General features: G+C 44.4%; 1 protein-coding gene across 10 annotated transcripts in view; it reads right to left on the reverse strand.

The window, feature by feature from the left end:
- Window positions 1-19261, reverse strand: part of LOC132383080 (protein FAM227A-like) — a 70488-nt gene extending 51227 nt beyond the window's left edge. For 8 of the 10 annotated variants that reach the window (XR_009508539.1, XR_009508541.1, XR_009508537.1 and 5 more), the window contains exons 1-6: window positions 19210-19259; window positions 18862-18999; window positions 14915-14997; window positions 10762-10816; window positions 7361-7413; window positions 1362-1505 (exon numbers count right to left, since the gene is read on the reverse strand). Coding sequence is in view for 4 of the 10 variants with exons in the window: in XM_059953840.1 (XP_059809823.1) it covers window positions 1362-1505; window positions 7361-7413; window positions 10762-10816; window positions 14915-14997; window positions 18862-18999; window positions 19210-19237 (501 nt within the window). In the remaining 6 variants the exon portion in view is untranslated. Of the gene's footprint in view, window positions 1-1361; window positions 1506-7360; window positions 7414-10761; window positions 10817-14914; window positions 14998-18861; window positions 19000-19209 lie in introns of all 10 variants that reach the window. The other 2 variants (XM_059953839.1, XM_059953841.1) reach the window with 2 other exon arrangements.
- Window positions 19262-19367: the final 106 nt, after the last annotated feature.

The following is a 19367-nucleotide window of genomic DNA, read 5'->3' on the forward strand; positions in this document are numbered from 1 at the left end:
GGCCTTCAGCCCATTGAGTCCATGGTTACCATCAACCATACAGTTTCATTAATCCTACATTGAAACCATTTTTTTCCACCCTATATTCCCCCAAACTTCTCCAGATTCTACCATTTACTTACATACGGTGTGGCCAATTAACCCACCAAGCCACGTCTTTGGGTGGGAGGAATCTGGATCACTCAGGATAAACTCATGAGGTCACAGGAAAAAGAGGCAAACTCCATTCGTGCAGTACAAGACTACTTCAGACAGTTCACAAAACAATTTATTTCATTTTTTTATGTCTGCTTTTACTTCCAAATGCGGTTACACTGCTCTTGGAGCCTGTGATCTACATTTTGATAGTGTGTTATCAGGCTTTCTGTCTCTGAGCAAACTCGGGAAGGTTTCAAGCAAAGTGAGCGGCCTCGAGGCCAAGAAGCCTGCAGAGGAGGGCGTGTGAGCCCATCATCGGCACCATTTCTCGCTGATCTCAGCATCGAGGGTGAGAGTGGAAGGCGGGTGTGTATTCAGCGCCATCTACCTGCGTTCGAATGGTTTTTTTCTCTCTCTCTCTCTTGCTCGCTCGCTGCTCCTGCAGGAAGTTGTCTGCGTTTGTCTGGTCTCTCTGGCCCTCTCATCCGCTGCTCTCGGAGGAAGCTGCCCGTGTTCAAATGGTTTCTCTCTCCCTCTCGGCAGGGGGCAAGTGCTGGAGTCTGGGTCCTGGGCAAGTTTTAACAGATGCATTTGTGGACTGGACTCTGTAGTTCATGTTATGATGTGTTTCTGGTTTCTGGTCACTCCTTTATAGTTGCTTTTTTGCGTGGTTTTGATTAGGGTGGCTTGAAGCTAATGAATGATACAGCACTAGATTGAACCGAACTGAACTAAACTGAATATGTCTGGACTCTTTTGATGACTTTGTGGTTTGGTGTTTTGTATTCTGTGTTTTTCGCTCATTTTTTTGCTATTTGCGTGTGGGGGCTTTTCATATTTTTTCTTTGAATGGATCCCGTGATTTTCTTTGTTTGGTGGCTGTCTGTAGGAAGGCAAATCTCAAGGTTGTATACTGCATCCATACTTTGATAATAAATGTACTTTGAACCTTTGAACCCAAGGTCAGTATTGAACCTGAGTCTCTGGTCCTGTGAGGCAAAAGCACTACTAGTTGTGGACACAGTGTTGCCCCACAATCCTCCTTCTTCACTGCAGGAGGGTAGAGCCCTCAAATCCACGCTCTCTCACTAAACTTCAATGCCTTGCCTCAACTTTCACATGTTAATCAACCCAATTACAATGGGAACCTGGTTCAGACCCATGCAGACCAGAATGCATGTGAGCTGATTGAGGAGGAATTGTTGAGTGAGATAACAACTGACCTGTTTCTTCAAATGACCACGAGCTTTCAGCACATTATCCAGGATCTGGTCCAGTGAAGTCTCATTGGGCAAGGGGGTGGGCTGCAATGCGCTGAACCCTGGGTAATGTTGAAGTTCCAGCAATTTGGGCTTCTCATCTGAATGCTGAAATGAGGGAGAATCAACAGTTAAAGCAGATACAGACAATAGAGGCCTCTGGTGCCTGTTAGGGAATTGTCAGATATAGGTCATTACAAATAAGAACCAAGCAGTTTTCTAAAATCAGCCACTGAAATGTTAAGAAAAAACAACAAAAGATTTTGAACTGAAAAGGCACCTACAAAACACAGGCTGCTTGCCCTTTGCAATGCTCTAGCTGCTCAAGATAAGGTTTGAAAGTGAAGTGACCATGAGCCATCTTTGTCTGCAGCAGCCAAACATAAGACAATGGGGCTGTGTTAATCGGCCTGCATTCAACAAGGCACCCCTAGCTAAATTAGTTTGCATTCATCTTCCAGTGATCGAAAAGGGATGCCAGACCAGAGTACATTTTGTCCCTTTGCATATCAAACATGGTCATAGGTATATTTGATCTATCAATAATTGGAATATAACCTTGACATATGGGTTCTCTGTCCTCAGAAGCTTTTATATCGTCTGTGTGATTTAGCTTATTCCAGCAAAATTGTTTGAACCTCCTTAGGTACCATGTCAGTTATAACATGCTCCCACTGTAAATATGTAATTCAATGTAACAAAATATTAAAGTAAACAATGTCATTGTATTGCGTCACCGACTGTTAGCATTTATTTTAATAGATAAAAACCTGATGAATTTTGAGTTTGGGAGTCTCTAATAAAAGGGTTTACAAGAGAATGTCTGCTTTGAGTGATGAATAGACTTTCATATCCATTTGGTCACGGACACAACAGTGTCATTAGTGATATAATTGGTGACATTCTTCAACCCGTATTGAGGGAAAGGTCAGAGAACACGAGAAAAGGTCAGTGGATGTGGAGGAAGTTATGGGAATGCTGATAGAATGCAAAGCGATCATGTTTTTAGAACATAAGGGTGTTGTATTTGTTACACTAGCACTCAGATGAACTTTCTTGATAACCCTTCATGTACTGTATGCCAGCTCCTCTCATTGGGGAGCGGCTAACTGAGTGGCGTAGGAATAACATCATTAATTACCACTACACCTCCCCTTCTTGAAAAAAAGAAAAACTAGGTATGTACCTCTTGTCTATAGAACTGCTTTGAAATTGTAGTCACTGAAGTTGAGCAATTCAGTTCACTTTACTCAGAGCCTGCAGCTTATGCTTCTTACACAAACATGAAAAATTGCCAACATTATAACCATCTTTCTCTTTGTTTTTAATGGTCTCTTTTTTTCCTCCTATTCCATTCAGTTATTTTTAAAGAACAGTCTCGTTTTGTGAAATGTTTTCTGCATGACAGCCCTCTTTAAAAAGCACTAAATCTAATGGGAGTCAGGGTAGACTACCTGAACACCCCAGCAAAGTGAGATGATTATTTTTCTCCCTTGGTCACTTGCTCTAAGCTACTAGGCTGTGGAGTATATCACTGTGGTGGGACAGATAAGCAACCCGATCTGGTATAGGTTCTGGAAGCGTTAAGAGTGGATTGGATGGATATCCTTGTACAGGTACGTCCATCCAGGTCAATGATCCTTGTCATAAGGACCAGGCCTCTCTATTTCTTTCTCTACCTTTCATGGATTTTGAAGGCACACTAGCACAGGCCTGTTCCACCTGATTTCACTTTGTGATGATCACAAACGATCATGGTGTACACTGCCGGACTATTGTTCCTTTGGTGAGTTGGTCTGAAACCCGAAATATCTTTACCACTCCTGGGGCTGTGACAAAGATTTTGCTTTGTGTCTGTGATCATGAATGCGCTTTGCTTTCTCATGCTGTGTTGTCTCAAAGTTTCTCACTTTGTCGAAGTCTGGTAAGTGAGGTTGGAGAAGGGAAGAAAGAATAGGCAGGCTTGTTCTCAGTCTCCAGCCTATTGACAGCTCTGCTCATTCGCAAAAGGTGTGGAGCAATAAGCTAGCAGTGCTTTGTATGGGTCTTTTGACTTCAGTGGCCGACTTGTGACAGTTTACAGTGCTCTTTCCATTTCTCCATTTGCTTGTGGGTACTGTGGACTGCTTGTCTGGTGTTTGAATTCTGAGCAGCTGAATTGTGGACCTGCCAAAGGATCTTGGCCCGAAACGTCAACTGTACTTTGTTCCATAGATGCTGCCTGGCCTGCTGAGTTCCTCCAGCATTTTGTGCGTGTTTTTCAGATTTCCAGCATCTGCAGACTTTCTTGTTTGTGAATCGTGGACCGTTGTCTGACACAAGTGTCTCTGGTATTCCATGGTGAGTGAATACAGCTTTCAGGTGCTGCACAACTGTTGCTGAGGATGTAGAGGACAAATTGGACACCTCAACATTCTGTAAGAATGAGAAAGTATTTGTCTGTTTTCAGCTGGAAAGTGTCCATGTCTGCAATTTGCCATGGAAGGGCTGGGAATTCTGTGGGACAGAGAGGTTCAGCATGATTCTTGTGCAGATTTCAGCATGCGTCACATAGCTCCCAGCTGTGTGCTCAGACCAGGCCACTACACGGATTGTCTTATTCTTAGGTGACTTTTCAATGCCTTGATGTCCTTGGTGGATTTGACTGATGATTTTGGTGTGCATAGAAACAGGAATGATGAGTCCGGAGCCCTTTAGCAGCAAACCATCACAAATAGTGAGTGTGTCTCTTTCAAGCCAGTAAGGTCCGAGTTTGTGAGCTCCTTTTGTAACAGCTGGCCATCCATGCTCACAGTATTGCTGCAGATTTGGTCCTTTTTCAACTCAGTGTGAATTTTGTCCAGTTTACTCTGTGATGCAGGAAAGCTTTCATGTACCTGAGCTACATAGGTGTTGTTATCATCCACAAGGGCGGGGTCAGCTTCCATCCATTCACTTTTGCATGGCATCCTCGATAGAGTGTCTGGTGTTGTCAAAGAATTGCTGGGGACACGTTTAAGGTAATAACAGTATCACATAAGCCTTATTCTGAATCTTTGCAGACGTGAAGGTAAGTCTTTCAAATGTTTCGAACTGAGGGGGCTGACAAGTGGCTTGTGGTCTGTTTCAAGTCGGAATTTAGTGCCAATTAAGCAGCAGTTGAAATTTTCACAAGTCCATACGAGAGCCAGCATCTCCTTTTCGACTTGGGCATAACGTAGGAGTCAGTGCTCTTGGTGCATATGCCATCGGTTTCCATCCATCACTGCAGTTTGTATGACACTCCCTCTAGGCCAAAGGAAGAGGCATCAGCTGAGACCTTGGTTGCTTTGGTTGATCAAAGATTGAAAATGTTGGTGGAGAGATAAGCTCTGCTTTAATTGATGAGGATGACTTCTGCTGTGGTGTATCCCAAGTGCAAACATTTCTCTGAAAGAGGAGGTCTCACAGTGGTTTTGTTTTCTCTGCCAAATCTGGAATGAACTTTCCCAGCTGGTTTACCATACCAAGGAAGTAGTTCCACGTTCTGAACTCCAGCCACTTCGTCTGATTCTGGTTGCATTCCCTGAGTTCAGTTGGTGACTGAAGAAGTTCACCTCCAACTTTGCAAATTTACATATTTATTTTTTGGTTCAGGGTGATTCCAGCCTGTTTCTGTTTCTCTAAGGTAGCAACCAGTCTTTGGCCCTGTTCCTCACTTGAGCCTCCGAAGATGAGTTGATCATCCATGTGGCAAACTGCTCCTTCCAGTCTCTCCAAACTTTGGTTCATCCCCATCTGAAAGAGTTCAGTGGCTGATGAGATGCCTGAAGGGAGTCTTTTGAAGGCATAGAGTCAACAATATAGTGTGAGAAAGGTTGTCAACTTCTGAGCTAAATGGATTTGCCAGAACCCTGAGTTTGCATCTAGTTTGGTGAAGAACTTTGCTCCACCTGGCATACCCAATGTGTGCTCAACAGAGGGCTCAACTTCTCCCTGTATTATTCAATTTTGTTAGATCAAAATTGATGACACAAAGGTTGGGGGTGTTGTGGATAGTGTGGAGGGCTGTCAGAAGTTACAGCAGGGCATTGATGGGATGCAAAACTGGGCTGAGAAGTGGCAGATGGAGTTCAACCCAGATAAGTGTGAAGTGGTTCATTTTGGTGGGTCAAATATGATGGCAGAATATAGTATTACTGGTTAGACTCTTGGCAGTGTGGAGGATCAGAGGGATCTTGGGGTCCGAGTCCATAGTACGCTCAAAGCAGCTGCTCAGGTTGACTCTGTGTTTAAGAAGACATACAGTGCATTGGCCTTCATCAATCATGGAATTGAATTTCGGAGCCAAGAGGTAATGTTGCAGCTATATAGGACCCTGGTCAGACCCCACTTGGAAAACTGTGCTCAGTTCTGGTCGCCTCACTACAGGAAGGATGTGGAAGCCATAGAAAGGGTGCAGAGGAGACTTACAAGGATGTTGCCTGGACTGGGGAGCATGCCTTACGAGAACAGGTTGAGTGAACTCGGCCTTTTCTCCCTGGAGTGACAGAGGATGAGAGGTGACCTGATAGAGGTGTATAAGATGATGAGAAGCATTGATCATGTGGATAGTCAGAGGCTTTTTCCCCAGGGCTAAATATGTTGCCACAAGAGGGCACAGATTTAAGGTGCTTGGGAGCAGATACAGAGGTGTCAGGGGTAAGTTTTTTTACGCAGAGAGTGGTGAGTGCGTGGAATGGGCTGCCGGCAAATGTGGTGGAGGCGGATACGATAGGGTCTTTTAAGAGATTTTTGGATAGGTACACGGAGCTTAGAAAAATAGAGGGGTATAGGTAACCCTAGTAATTTCTAAGGTGGGGACATGTTCGGTACAACTTTGTGGGCCGAAGGGCCTGTATTGTGCTGTAGGTTTGCTATGCTTCTATGTTTCCAACACAGGTCCTCACTATGCCATCTGGCTTGGGAACAGGATTAATCCCCACACACGGTCAGTAGGTCCATTCACTCTGGTTATGATGCCAAGCGCCTCCATTCTCTCAAGTCCAGCTTTGACTTTGTTCGTCAAAGGGACTGGTATACACTACGCTGTGGTCAGAGAGTAGGGTGTCACTCCTGGCCTCAGTTGGAGAAGGTACTCTTCCTTTAGTACCCCCAGGCCTGTGGACAAAACATTCTCCTGTCGCTAAACATTCTTTAGCAAATCCAAACTTGCAATGAACTTCTCGGTGGCATGTCAACCCAGCAGTGGTGAGAAAAGATTCTGAACAATATAGATTCCACTTTTACCTGTTTCTCATTTTTCCGGATGGAAGTCGTGAACATTCCTTCCACACTGAGTTTATGTTTCCCTGGCCCCGTGAGCACTTTCTTCGTTGGGCTTGTGTAATACCTGTTCTCTTCACTAGTTTTGCTGGGCAGAGCTCTTTGATATGGAACGGAGACTTGCCACATCTCCTGCGGTTGGAGATTTTACCTGCTCATTGCTTTGCTTGTTTTGTTTGAGTTGAGCTCTACTGTCACCTCTTTCCGTAGTCATTCTGACTGTATCCTGTTTCGACCTTTCTCGTTTTACCTCAGTATTGTTTCAGTGACTGAATGCTGCCTGATGCTTACAGATATTCTCACTCTGCCTGACCATAGACATGATTTAGAGGCTTCTGTGCCTCAATGACCCAGAGAACTATGTTGTCTGGAGTCAGGGGTTTGTGCTTTGGCTTTTGGTAAGGTTACATATGCCAGACAAGTCAAAGGGCAGAAGACAGACTAAGTTGACCCAGCAACAAGAAGCTACTTGCATGATGAAGGAAGCCCTGAACACCACCACAAATGGAGGACTTTCATTGCTGCCCTGAATGCCAACGTAAGGAAGCGGAATGTTTTGCAGAAGTACTTAGTTAGAGGGGAATTACTGGTAGCCACGCTTCTTAAAATAAATTGTAATTTTTGGTCAGATTTGTTCTAATGTTTTGAAATGTAAGCAAATCTGGTGAAAACATACCGACCTTGCTCTTTGTCTTTTTCTCTTCTTGAACCTCAAGAAAATCCTGCACAGTTTCTGGGGAAAAAATATAGAAAGGGCAATATTGGTTCCTGCTGTGAAAAAGCCTCACATCCCACTCCAATGCAATGAACAAGAATACAGTCCCTGATTCACTACGGCTGAACTGATCACTAACCTCATGCGCAATCCCTCTAAACTCTGATGACTATAGGCCTTGCACGTACTTACGGACTCCATCTCTACACTGCTGAGGTAGAGAATTCCAAGGATTCACAATCCTCAGAGTAACGGTTACCTCAGTCTTACGAAGAACCTGCTGATGCTGAAATCCAGGACAAAAACAGAACATTGGAGGAACCTGGCAGGTCAAGCAGCATCTGTGGAGGCAAAACTTGTATGTTGCAATTTCTAAGGACTAAGGGGGAAAAGGGAAGATTCAATACCTCCTCAGTTCAGAGGAAATTAGGAATGGGCAATAAATGTTAGTATTGCCAGTAATGCCCACACTTCGTCTACAATAAGCTTTTAAAAATGCATTTGAGGGCAAGAAGAACACAGTAAATAGTTGGGTAAAGTGTGGAGATACATGAAGGAGCACAGACCCCTATCCACAGCAAGACGGTTAAAGAGGATGGGTTGTACCTGAACTGGAACTACTCCAATATCCTGGAGACAGGGACTGCAGATGCTGGAATATGAAGCAACAAACAATCCACAGGTCAAGGAGAGGAACTGTCAATGTTTCGGGTTGAAACCCTGCTTCAGGACTGAGAGTGGAAAGGCAAGGTGGCCAGTATAGAGAAGGGAAGTGGTGAGAAAGGAATATGAGATGATTGGTAGACTGGGAAAAGGTGTAGATTGGGGTACTGACCACACTTGTTTAGCACCAGCCTTAGATTGATTCTTTTATTTGACATGTTGGTTAGTCTTGTGTTTGGGTTGAGTGGTTCTCCAATCTTGGCAATCCATTTGCAAACATTTCATCACCATACAAGGAAACATCATCAGTATGCTGCTTATTTGTGGTTTGTCCTCTGAATGCTTGTCCTTTATATACTTATCAATCAGTTGATTGGTTATCATTATGGAAACTCAATTATGATGTAGGAAGGGGGTCTCATCACTGATTGGTTGCACAGCAGACTCTGTGCATTGTGGTCTGGAAATTTGCCTGCATTGGCTCACAAATAAGATCAAGGTCTACCTGTCGCTTAACATAATTGTTTGTGGAAGACCATCCTTCTATGAATTTTCTTGTGTGCCATGTGTTTGCATGCGCCATGACTTTTTCTGACGCCCTGTCAAATTGTGCCCCTCTCGATCTTCATGGGTAGAGACTCGGGAGAGTTGGTCATGACGCTTCACAGCCAGTTACTGCTCATGGATCCTTATGGCTAATATCATAGCATGCATACTGTCAGAAAATGCAAACAAGTTTCTGCTTGTGGCAGCCAAAATGAAAAGCATTGAATAGAGTTGAAAATTGTGCAATCCCTTTTCTGACTTTATAATGCAAAAAGGGTTATTTATAAAGCAGCTGAAAACCACTGGGGCCAAGGACACTGTTCTGAGGAACTCCTGTAGTGATGTCCTCAGGCTGGGATGACCAGGCTCCTGAAAGTACAACCGCCTTCCTGTGTGCAAGGGGCATTTCCCACCATTGGAACATTTCCCCCTTGATGCCCATTAACTTTAGTTTCACCAGGGCACCTTGATGCCACACTCAGTCAAATGCATCTTTGGTGTAAAGAGCAGATACTCTCACCTCACCTCCGGTCCAGAAATGCAAAGAGGTGTGGAGGCAAGTGGACGTGGATAACGATTCCAAAGGGACTTGACGTGGGGAGACACTGTTTCTTTTGGCTGGTTGGTCAGGAACAAGGAGGCATGGTCCCAGCAGAAGTGGTGAGCCTTTCAGGGTTGAAGAGAAGCTCCTTCACAGTGAATTGCAGGTTAAGGGCATGGATGATCAATTTTTGACCCAAAGGTAGGGAATCAGAGAACGAGAAAGAGCAAGATACAATCCACGTATTGAATCGTAAGGCCGGCTTGCTGCCTTATTTCTATTTTGGATTTGTTTAAAAGCAACGCCAACTTTACTGAGACAAAGATAACTGGAGCAATGAGAGTGACCTAGTCACCATAACCTGCGCTGACATGTAACTTAGTAGTGCCAGTGGTATAATAACTAGTATTAATTACACAGCAGCTATAATTAGTACCTGCACTTCAGACACTGCAGTCACGGTCCACATCAACACAATTGATGGCTAGTGTTGAATTAGTGTCTAAATTGTTATTTTTCTTTGTGCTTGTTTATATGCTTGCATAATCACCTGCTTCCCTGTAAATATTCAGTGGATTTTCAGTATAGTCGCTCTGTATGTCTGATGTTTGTGAGCCAAGGATGTCAAGGGAGTGTAAATGAAAACTGTCCTTGTCTCAGAATCAGAATCAGAGGCAGGTTTAACATCGCTGGTATATGTTGTGAGATTTGTTGTTTTATGGCAGCAGGACAATGCAATACATTATAATAAAACTGTGAATTACAGCACATTCAGTATATGTATAAAGTAGTTGAATTGAATAAGTAGTACAAAAAAGTAGTGGGGTAGGCTCATTGATGGCAGAGGGGAAGAAGCTATTCCTGAATCATTGAGTGGATGCCTTCAGGCTTCTGTGCCTCCTGGTAGTAATGAGAAGGGGGCACCTCTTGGGTGATGGGAATCTTTAACGATGAATGCTATCTTTTTGAGGCATCGCTCCTTGAAAATGTCCTGGATGCTATGGAGGCGAGTGCTTCTGATGGAGCTGACTGAGTTCACAACTTCCTGCAGCTTCTTTCAATCCTGTGTGGTAGCCCCCACCTCCCATCCCACAGAATGATGCAGCCAATTAGAATGCTCTCCACTCTGTAGAAACTTGCAAGTGACTTTGGCGAGATACCAAATGTTCTTAAACTCCTAATGAAATATAGCTGTTGTCATGCCTTCTTTATAGTTGCATCGTTGGTCACAGGCTGTTCTTATCAGAGAATTCCCTTACCTGTCCAGATTGAACATGACGCAGGTTCTTGGTGGCAGCTAGTCAGAGTTACCTGCTGCTGTGATTTACTGTTGTTAGGGAGTGAGTTGGTTACAGTTTGGATTAGTTACCTGCTGCTGTACTTTTGTTTTCAAAACAGCTGTAACCACAGCAATCGCGCCTTGCCTCAGCTTCCAAAGAACCTTCAGGACAATATCATCTCCAGATCAAACATTAGTCACATGGTAACTTGTCAGTTCCAGAACTATTAAAATATTTATGGCTGAATTTACTGATTTATGATCACGCCCAGCACACAGGATCTATTGAAGGCTCCTTTGCTCAGTGATTACTTTGCCATTTCCTGGTCATACTTACTTTCTGGCCGTATCCTGGGTGGAAATGCACCGTCTCTGGCCCGTGTCTCAACCAACTGCAGAGATGAAAGATACACACTGTTACAGAGAAGTGTAACCTGGGCAGTTGCTTATTTGCTGTGTGTTTTGACTGTGCTCATGCACATTGTCACTTCATCTGACTAACCTAGATGGAGACTCGACTGTAGACTCAGCCAACTCCATCACGGACACTAGCCTCCCCAGCATCGACAAGATCTTCAAAAGTCCATGCCTCAAAACAGCAGCATTCATAATTAAAGACCCACACATCGCCCAGGATATACCCTCTTCCTATTGCTACATTAAGGAGGTGCTACAGAAGCCTGAAGACACACACTCAATGTTTCAAGAACAGTTTCTTCTCCTCCACCATCGGATTTCTGAATGGACAATAAACCCATGTACATTACCTCACTACTTATTTAATTTAGTTTTAATATGTATTTCTTACTGTAATTTATGGCTTATTTTATTATTATGTTTTGCAATGTACTGCTGGTGCAAAACTACAAATTTCATGAATATGCCAGTAATATTGAATATATCTGAGCTAGTCACTCTTGCTTCTGAGGGCACATATTCAGTCACAAAATAGCAACTAAAATTTGATTTTATATCACAGCTTTCATGTTACAAAATGGCTCATGGTATTTCACAACATGGTCATCAAGTAAAATTTGATACCATTCAAGGAGATCTAACGACAGGCAAACAAATGCCGAGTCAAAGAAGCATGCTTTGAGGAACATCTTAACGGGGAAAAGGGAGGTTGAGAACCAGAATTCCAGAGTTTCAACTTTCGTAGCTCTACTTCACATGCGGTACTAGTGGGCTAAAGGCAATCATTGATGTCTATGAATTCACAGTAGAAGCAGTGAGGATTTCTCAGAGATGAATGACTGCTTACTGAGATAAGGTTGGAGGGTTTAAAAACTGAGGTGTTGCTAGACTCGGAGTCAACACAGTTGGGGCAGCACTGCTGACGATCTATACCAGTCACTTACATGTGGAGAGCACGTCGGATATATCCAAGCTTACTGATGATAAGAAGCCGGTGGCAGAGTGGATTGGGCAAAGGATGGAGATGCAGGTTAAGTGAAGGGGCTAGAACAGATGGATTATTGTGTAAAATCATCGATTTTGGTTGAAAAAGAACCAGAAATGTGGAGTGTTTTAGAAATGGTGATAATTTGAAAAGTGTTGATATTCAGATGGACCTGGGTATCCTTGCACACAAATATATGGTTAAAGCAAGCAATTAATGGACTGGGTTAATAGTCACTAGGAGGAAAACTGATTAATCAGAGAAAGCCAGCACAAATTCAAAAATTCAAAGATTCAAATTTAAGGAATAATTGTCTTTAACCACTTTGTTAGAATTTATTTTTATAATTAAAGTTGGTTAGAGTAATATAATCAATGCATGTATGTGGGCTTCCCAAAATGTTTTTGATAAGGTGTCACGTTTTGAGTCCTGGGTGTAAAGTGAAGATCAGAAATAAAATGACACGAAGCCATTTTTTTTCCCTCACAGCACATGGTTACAATATGGAATTTACTGCCTTTAGATGCCGTGGAGACAGGTTCTGTTGTGGCATCCAAGAGGGAATTGGACAAATATCGGGGAAAAATATTAAAAGGCTATCGAGAAAGGACTGGGCTGGAGATGTGCTGTTTGTGATCCAGTGCAAACATCATCAGCCCAGTGGACTTCTGTCCTCTAATCGTTCTGTGATACTATAATTAGGAAATCAAACTGTATGTTAACCTTTACTGCAAAAGGCTTTGAATAGAGCATTGTGCAGGTCTCTGGGGAAAATGCACCTGGAATATTGTGCACCAAATTAGTTTCTCTACACAAGGAAGGCTATATGGTGCTAGAGAGCAAACGCAACGAAAGTTTATCAGATTGATTTCTGGAATGGGGGCTTGTCCCTTGAGGAGAGAATAAACAGAATGGGCATACTGTATAGTCTCTTGAATATAGAATTACAGATGATCTTACTGAAACATACAATATTCTTTAGGGGCTTGAGGGTGTTGATCTAGGGACCCCTTTGTCAAAATCAGAAGCTGGCTATGCACAACAAACATTAGCAGGAACTTTTTATCCCAAGGATAGTGTTTTTTTGGGGTGGCAGGATGGAGATACATCTCTACCAAAGGAGGTGTAAGGCACTCCTTCCCTCCACGAGCCTACAGGTCGCCCTTGGACAAGGTGGAACATCTGTGTAGCCCTCCGATCAGGGTCACATGAGCAGGTAGTGATGGCCGTACGAGCAGCCGGTGCAGATCACAAGACCTGATTATGCAACCACTGACGCCAGGCAGACAAACTGAAGAGAATTGATCATGGCTGGGGTCACCCGTCATGTAAAGATGCAGCCCAGAAGGTGGCAATGGCAAACTATTTCTGCAGAAAAAATTGCCATGAACAAGGACAGTCATGGAAAGACTATGATCACCTACATCATACAACACAGCACATAACTTATGAGTGTGTCTTTGAGAATTATATCCTAAGTGGGCCATAGTGGCTCCCCACCAGAATTATTTAAGAAAATGATCAGAAGATCTTTAAATATTAGAAAGGTCCAGCATTATGGGGTGAGTGCTGGAAAGAGCCAATGAGGAGCATCCACGCTCATAGTGAATGGTGGAGCAGCCATCTCCTGTTTCTATTCCTCAAGCTCTTATGAGAGAAGTCAGGAGAACTTTGTGTGAGTTTGGATACAGCTAGCTAGTTTGGATTGAACAAATTTACAGCGAGGTCAACTGTGGGAAGACGAATCTTGAGAGTTTGATCATACTTCGATCATAAATGAACTTTGAATCTTTTGACTTCGAGACAGTGTCCATTGGAACAAGCAAAAGTCACTGGAAGTAAAAAGTTGCAGCCGAAGGTGGTTGTTGCAGCTTCAGCCTAACTAGAGAGTATTGGTAATGGACAGAACACAATGATGAGAGCTCAGCTCTGGGTCAAAGGGGACACCAATGCTCCCAACTGGCAGACTCAGACAAGACAGTAATACCATAGTTAGTACCTCATCACATAGTCACTTACGATTGACTTAACACAAGATTAAACTTAGATTGGGAGACCACTTTGACGAGTACCTACGCTCCGTCTGCCAGAGAAAGCAGGATCTCCTGGTAGCCACCCATTTAACTTTACTTCCCATTCCCATTCTGATATGTGAGTCTATGTCCTCCTCTACTGTTGCAATGAAGCCACACTCAGGTTGGAGGATGATGCACCATCAATAACTCTCTGAGACGTGAGGCGAGATATTGGCTTTTATTGACTGGAAGAAAGAACAAGCAGCAATTGACCACCACGCTACATCCTGGAGACTCAGGCCCCAATCGCCTTTATACCGGGGTCTGTGGGAGGAGCCACGGTCAGTGGGAGGGGGGGGGCGTGTCCAGACAGGGTTATGTAGTTCACCACACGGGAGCAACACCTTAGATTCCATCCGGATAGGCTCCAATCTGATGGCATGAACATCGATTTATCTAACTTCAGGAAATTGCACTCCCCCACTCATTCACCATTCCCCATTCCTGTCTCCCTCTCTCACTTTATCTCCTTCTCTGCCCATCATCTCCCTCTGGTGCTCCTCCTTCTTCCTCTTCTTCCATGGTCTTCTATCTTCTATCAGATCCCCCTTCTCCAGCCTTTTATCTCTTTCAACAATCAATTTCCCAGCTTTCTACTACCTATCACCTACCACCTTGTACTTCTTCCTCCCCTCCCCCCACCTTCTCACTCTGCCCTCTTTCTACACGGTCCCTATGAAGGGTCTCAGCCTGAAATGTTGCCTGTTTACACTTTTCTATAGACGCTGCCTGGCCTGCTGAGTTCCTCCAGCGTTTTGTGTGTGTCGTTGTGATTGACACATCCTGTCAATTACAGCAGAGACCAAAAGTGCCACCCACAGCCCCCAAACTGGCACCACACCACCCTGTCCTCACTCCTCCACCCACTCTTCCCATTACCCCACACCTCCTACACCCGATTCCCACTTACTCCGTACCCCCACACCACCTCCACCTAAACTGATCCCCTCCAAACTGCCACGGGCACCCCTCCCCACCCGAGGAGGTCACCGGGCCAGGAGCGTCTGACTCACCAGAGCAGCAGGATGTGCCAGGAACGTTCCGCTCAAATGCTGCAGCTTCTCATTCACCTGGTTAATGGAGCCAATCACAAAAGCTGAATGAGTTAAGTCAAAGAATTTGGCGAGGTTTGATGCAAATTTTTCAGTGTCAGTCTGGCAAGTCTCTCTCTGCCTGCCGAACACGTCATCACGTTATACTGGCTGTCTACACTCTACTCTGCCAGTCCAGGTGAAGGGTCCAGACCTGAACTATTGACTGTCCATTTCTCCACAGATGCTGCATGATTCGCCGAGTTCCTCTGGCTTTTTCCCTGTTGCTCCACATTCTAGTAACTGCAGTCTCTTGTGTCTCCAGCCTACTAAGATACAGTTCTTTGGGATGTGGGTGGAGACCAGAGTACGCAGAGAGGTGTAAACTCTGTACAGAGAGCATCGGAGGTCAGGATTGAACAGGGGTCAACGGAGCTGTAATATAGCAGCTCGAAGTAGTCGGGTTGCTGTGCCTGTACCTGTTCAGAGCTGAACCAGAACTTAAAGTCGTACAGCACAGGTACAGGCCCTTTGGCATACCATGTCCATAGTGATCATAATTTGCCAGCCAGTTACCTTCTAGGCTTTGACAAATCAAATGCTTGCTTAGCTACTTAAATGTTGTAGCAGTCTCCCCCTCCACACCTCTTTCAGGCAAAACATTCCACATTACAACCATTCTCCTTTCAAATGATTCTCCTCTAATAACCCATACCTCAAAAACTATGCCCTTGAGTTTTAGACTACTTGAAAGTTTCTTAATTACAACCTTATCTACACTTTTCAAAATTTTGCATACATTTATCATGTACTCAACAACCAAACGACCTCCTCTTCACGGACACAAACCCAGCCTTTCCAGTCTCCACTTACTTCTGAAACCCTCTCCTCAGGCAAAACTTTATGGTAAAGCATTATGGACAATCCTTCTCACCCCCTCCATGACGTACTGGATGAAAGACAAGCACCTTGAGATCCTTTCTCCCTGTGACTGTAAGACTCTACAACTCCTCCTCCTTAAGTATATGGCTTCATTGCACATTGGTATTTTGCACTATAACTTTTTAATGCACATTTTGTATTTTTTTCATACCTCAATGTTTACATTTTGTATTTTAAAGTATATATTTCTAACTGAGGAACCTTGCAACAGTAACTTCCTTCAGGATAAATAAAGTTTTATCTTATCTTACATTGTCCAGTGCAATCACATCCTTCTGATAAAGTGGCAATCAGAACTGCATAGAGTACCTAGCTGTAGCCTAACTTATGTTTTGTATAACTATTGTAACTCCCTATTCTTGTACTTTGTGCCCCAGCTTCTGGAGGCAAGAATTCCATGTTCCTTTTCACACCTTGTCTACTCATTCTGCCATTTCAGAGGTCTTTTACCTTTGGTGGGGGAGTATAAGACCAGGGGACACTGCCTCAGAATAGAGGGATGTCCATTTTGAATGGGCACAAGGGGAAATTTCTTTAACCAGAGAGTGGTGAATCTGTGGAATTGCCACAGGGGACTGTGGTGGTCAAGTCATTAGGTATATTTAAAGCGGAGTTTGACAGATTCTTGATTGGTCGGGGGGGGGGGGGGCATGAAGCTTTACGGGGAGAAGGGAGGAGATTGGGGCTGAAAGGAAATTGGACCAGCCATGATGAAGTGGCAGAGCAGACTCAATTGGTCAAATGGCCTATTTCTGCTCCTATATTTAATGGTCTTATGATCTGCAGATGTACACCAAGGTCCCTCTCTTCCTCAATACTCTCAAGGGCTCCTAACTTTCTAATCTTATTCAGTCCAACCAAAGTGCCTCTACTTGCATTTGTCAAGATTTAACACCATCTGCCATTACTCTGCCTGTTTTACAACTGATCACTGTTGGTACTGGCCTGTAGCTCCTGATTATCCTCACTGTCAAAAACAGGTCTTATTTTATCGTACTTATACCCCATGATGGGTTGCAGGATGGAGATACATCTCTACCAAAGGAGGTGTGTGTGAGGCGCTCCTTCCCTCCACTAGCCTGCAGGCCACTCCTGGGCAAGGTGTAGCACCTGCTTAGCCCCCCCAAGATCAGGGTCACGTGAAGCTGTGGGAGCAGTTGGTTGATGGTTGTATGAGCAGCCAGTGCATATTACAAGTTCTGGTTATGTGACAATGACGCTGAGGCTGACAATCTCTGAAGATAATGGTTGGGGTCTTTGTCTTGTCTTGTGAAGACACTGCCCAGGAGACAACAATGGCAAACCCGCTTCTGTAGAAAAATTTGCCAAGAACAATCGTGGTCACGAGACCATGATCGCCCACGTCATACGACACTGCACATATGATGATGTCAGATGACACCTCACAAAATGATGTCACACACCACACAAAGTGATGATGCCGTACGACACTGCACAAAATGATGATGTCATATCACATGGTACATGACGATGATGATGACCCAGTATATTTTCTTAATGCATTGGAAGTTGTTTGGCCCATCAAGTCTACACTAATTCTGAGAGCAATACCATCAGTCCCTTTACCCTTTACCAATTTACTTCCCAGCCCTTTACTTCATCCTCTCCCCCTTCAGGTTTCACCTATCACCTTGTGTTTTTCTCTCTCCCCCTCCCCCCACCTTTTAAATCCACTTCTCAGCCTTTTCTTCTCGGGTTTTGGTCCTGAAACGTTGACTGGACTCTTTTCTGTAGATGCTGCCTGGCCTGCCGAGTTCCTCCAGCATTTTCTGTGTGTTGCTCGGATTTCCAGCAGCACTTGTTTGTGAGTCCCTTTGGTAATTTCACTGTAACCTTCCTCATGCCCGTCAACCTCCCATGGATCATCCTACCTAGTACGCCCACTGGGAGCAACTTGCAGCGGCCAAGGGGCTTACCGATCACCATGTCTGGACAAACAGCCTGAAACCTGAATTACAGTTAATGGCCACTCTATTAGGTACATCTGCTGATAAATGCAAATATCTAATCAGTCGATCAAGCAACAACTCAATGAATAAAAGCATGCAGGCACGGTCAAGTGGTTCAGTTCTCGTTCAGACCAAACATGAGAACGGAGAAGAAATTAGATCAGAGTGACTTTGAACGTGGAATGATTGTTGGCGCCAGATGGGGTGGCTTGAGTGAAGGGTTAGCACAATGCTTTATGGCACAGGCGACCCAGGTTCAATTCCTGCCATTGCCTGCTAGGAGTTTGTATATTTTCCCTGTGACCATGAGGGTTTCCTCCTAGTGCTCCGGTTTGCGCCCACAGTCCAAAGACATACAGGTTGATTGGTCGTTGTAAATTGTCCCAGAATTAGGCCAGGATTAAATTGGGGTATTGCTGAGTGGTGCAGCTCGAAGGGCTGGAATGGTGTCTTCTGCGTTGTATCTCAATGTCTAAAATCCCAGAAACTGCTGATCTTCATATATTTTCATTGGGATTTTCATATACAGCAGTCTCTAGAGTTTACAGAGGATGGTGTGAAAAACAAAAATAAAGCAATCCAGTGAGTTGCAGTTCTCTGGGTGAAAACTTTGTTATTGAGAGAGGTGAGAGGAGAAAAATCAGACTGTTTCATGCTGACAGGAAAGCGACAGTAACTCGGATCTCTGAACACCCATCAGACCTTACAGCAGCAGAAGACCACGTACGTACCCTCAGTGGCCACTTTGTTAGATACAAGTGGTATCTTTAAAGTTGCCATGGAGTGTATTAAAAGCTTCTGATCCTTCTGATTGTTTCCAGCATTTTCTGTTCTAATTTATGTAACACAGACTCCTCATAGTCAAAGAAAGATGTTCAGCACAGAACTGCTTGCTCAGAGCCCTGCCAAACTGTGACAAACACACCCTGAAAAGGCAGTGAGCGACTTGCCCCTTGTTCTGCACAGCCCCTTTCCCCTCCAAAAGCCCTCCCCTATCCATAATCGATAGAAGGATACGTGCAGGCGCCCTCTCCAGATTCCGCTGCAGAGTCTGCTTCTGCTGGGCAGCCACATCCAGAGGTACGTTCAAATCTTCCTCGAAGATTTCCAGATGAGTGAGGCGACAGTTGATCTCCACCATCGTGCCTCTGCTCCCTAAGAGGGGAACAAATACTTGGTGAGACCCAGCAAATCTCTTTCAGTGGAATATGTGTGTGTGTTGGACTACGTGAACCCTGAGGGAGTGGGGCAAGGTTTTAGGGCTGGGATTTGAGGAGCGAGATGGGAATGTGTTTGCCACTCCACCCCCTCCCTTATCCTCCTTATTCCGTGTCCATCATTAACACACTTAGATCCGCACTCTACCTGTGTCTATCTTGCCTCCTTCCCCCATTCTTCCTCTCCTCCTTCCAAGCAACCCTCTCCCCTCCCTTTCCGCCCCACCTACATTCCCCTCTACTCCTCGCCCATCCCTCTCTCCACCCTCCTCCCTTTCCTCTCCCACTTACACCTTCCTGCCATCC

This window comes from Hypanus sabinus, chromosome 29 (assembly GCF_030144855.1).
Source record: "Hypanus sabinus isolate sHypSab1 chromosome 29, sHypSab1.hap1, whole genome shotgun sequence".
NCBI lineage: Eukaryota > Metazoa > Chordata > Chondrichthyes > Myliobatiformes > Dasyatidae > Hypanus > Hypanus sabinus.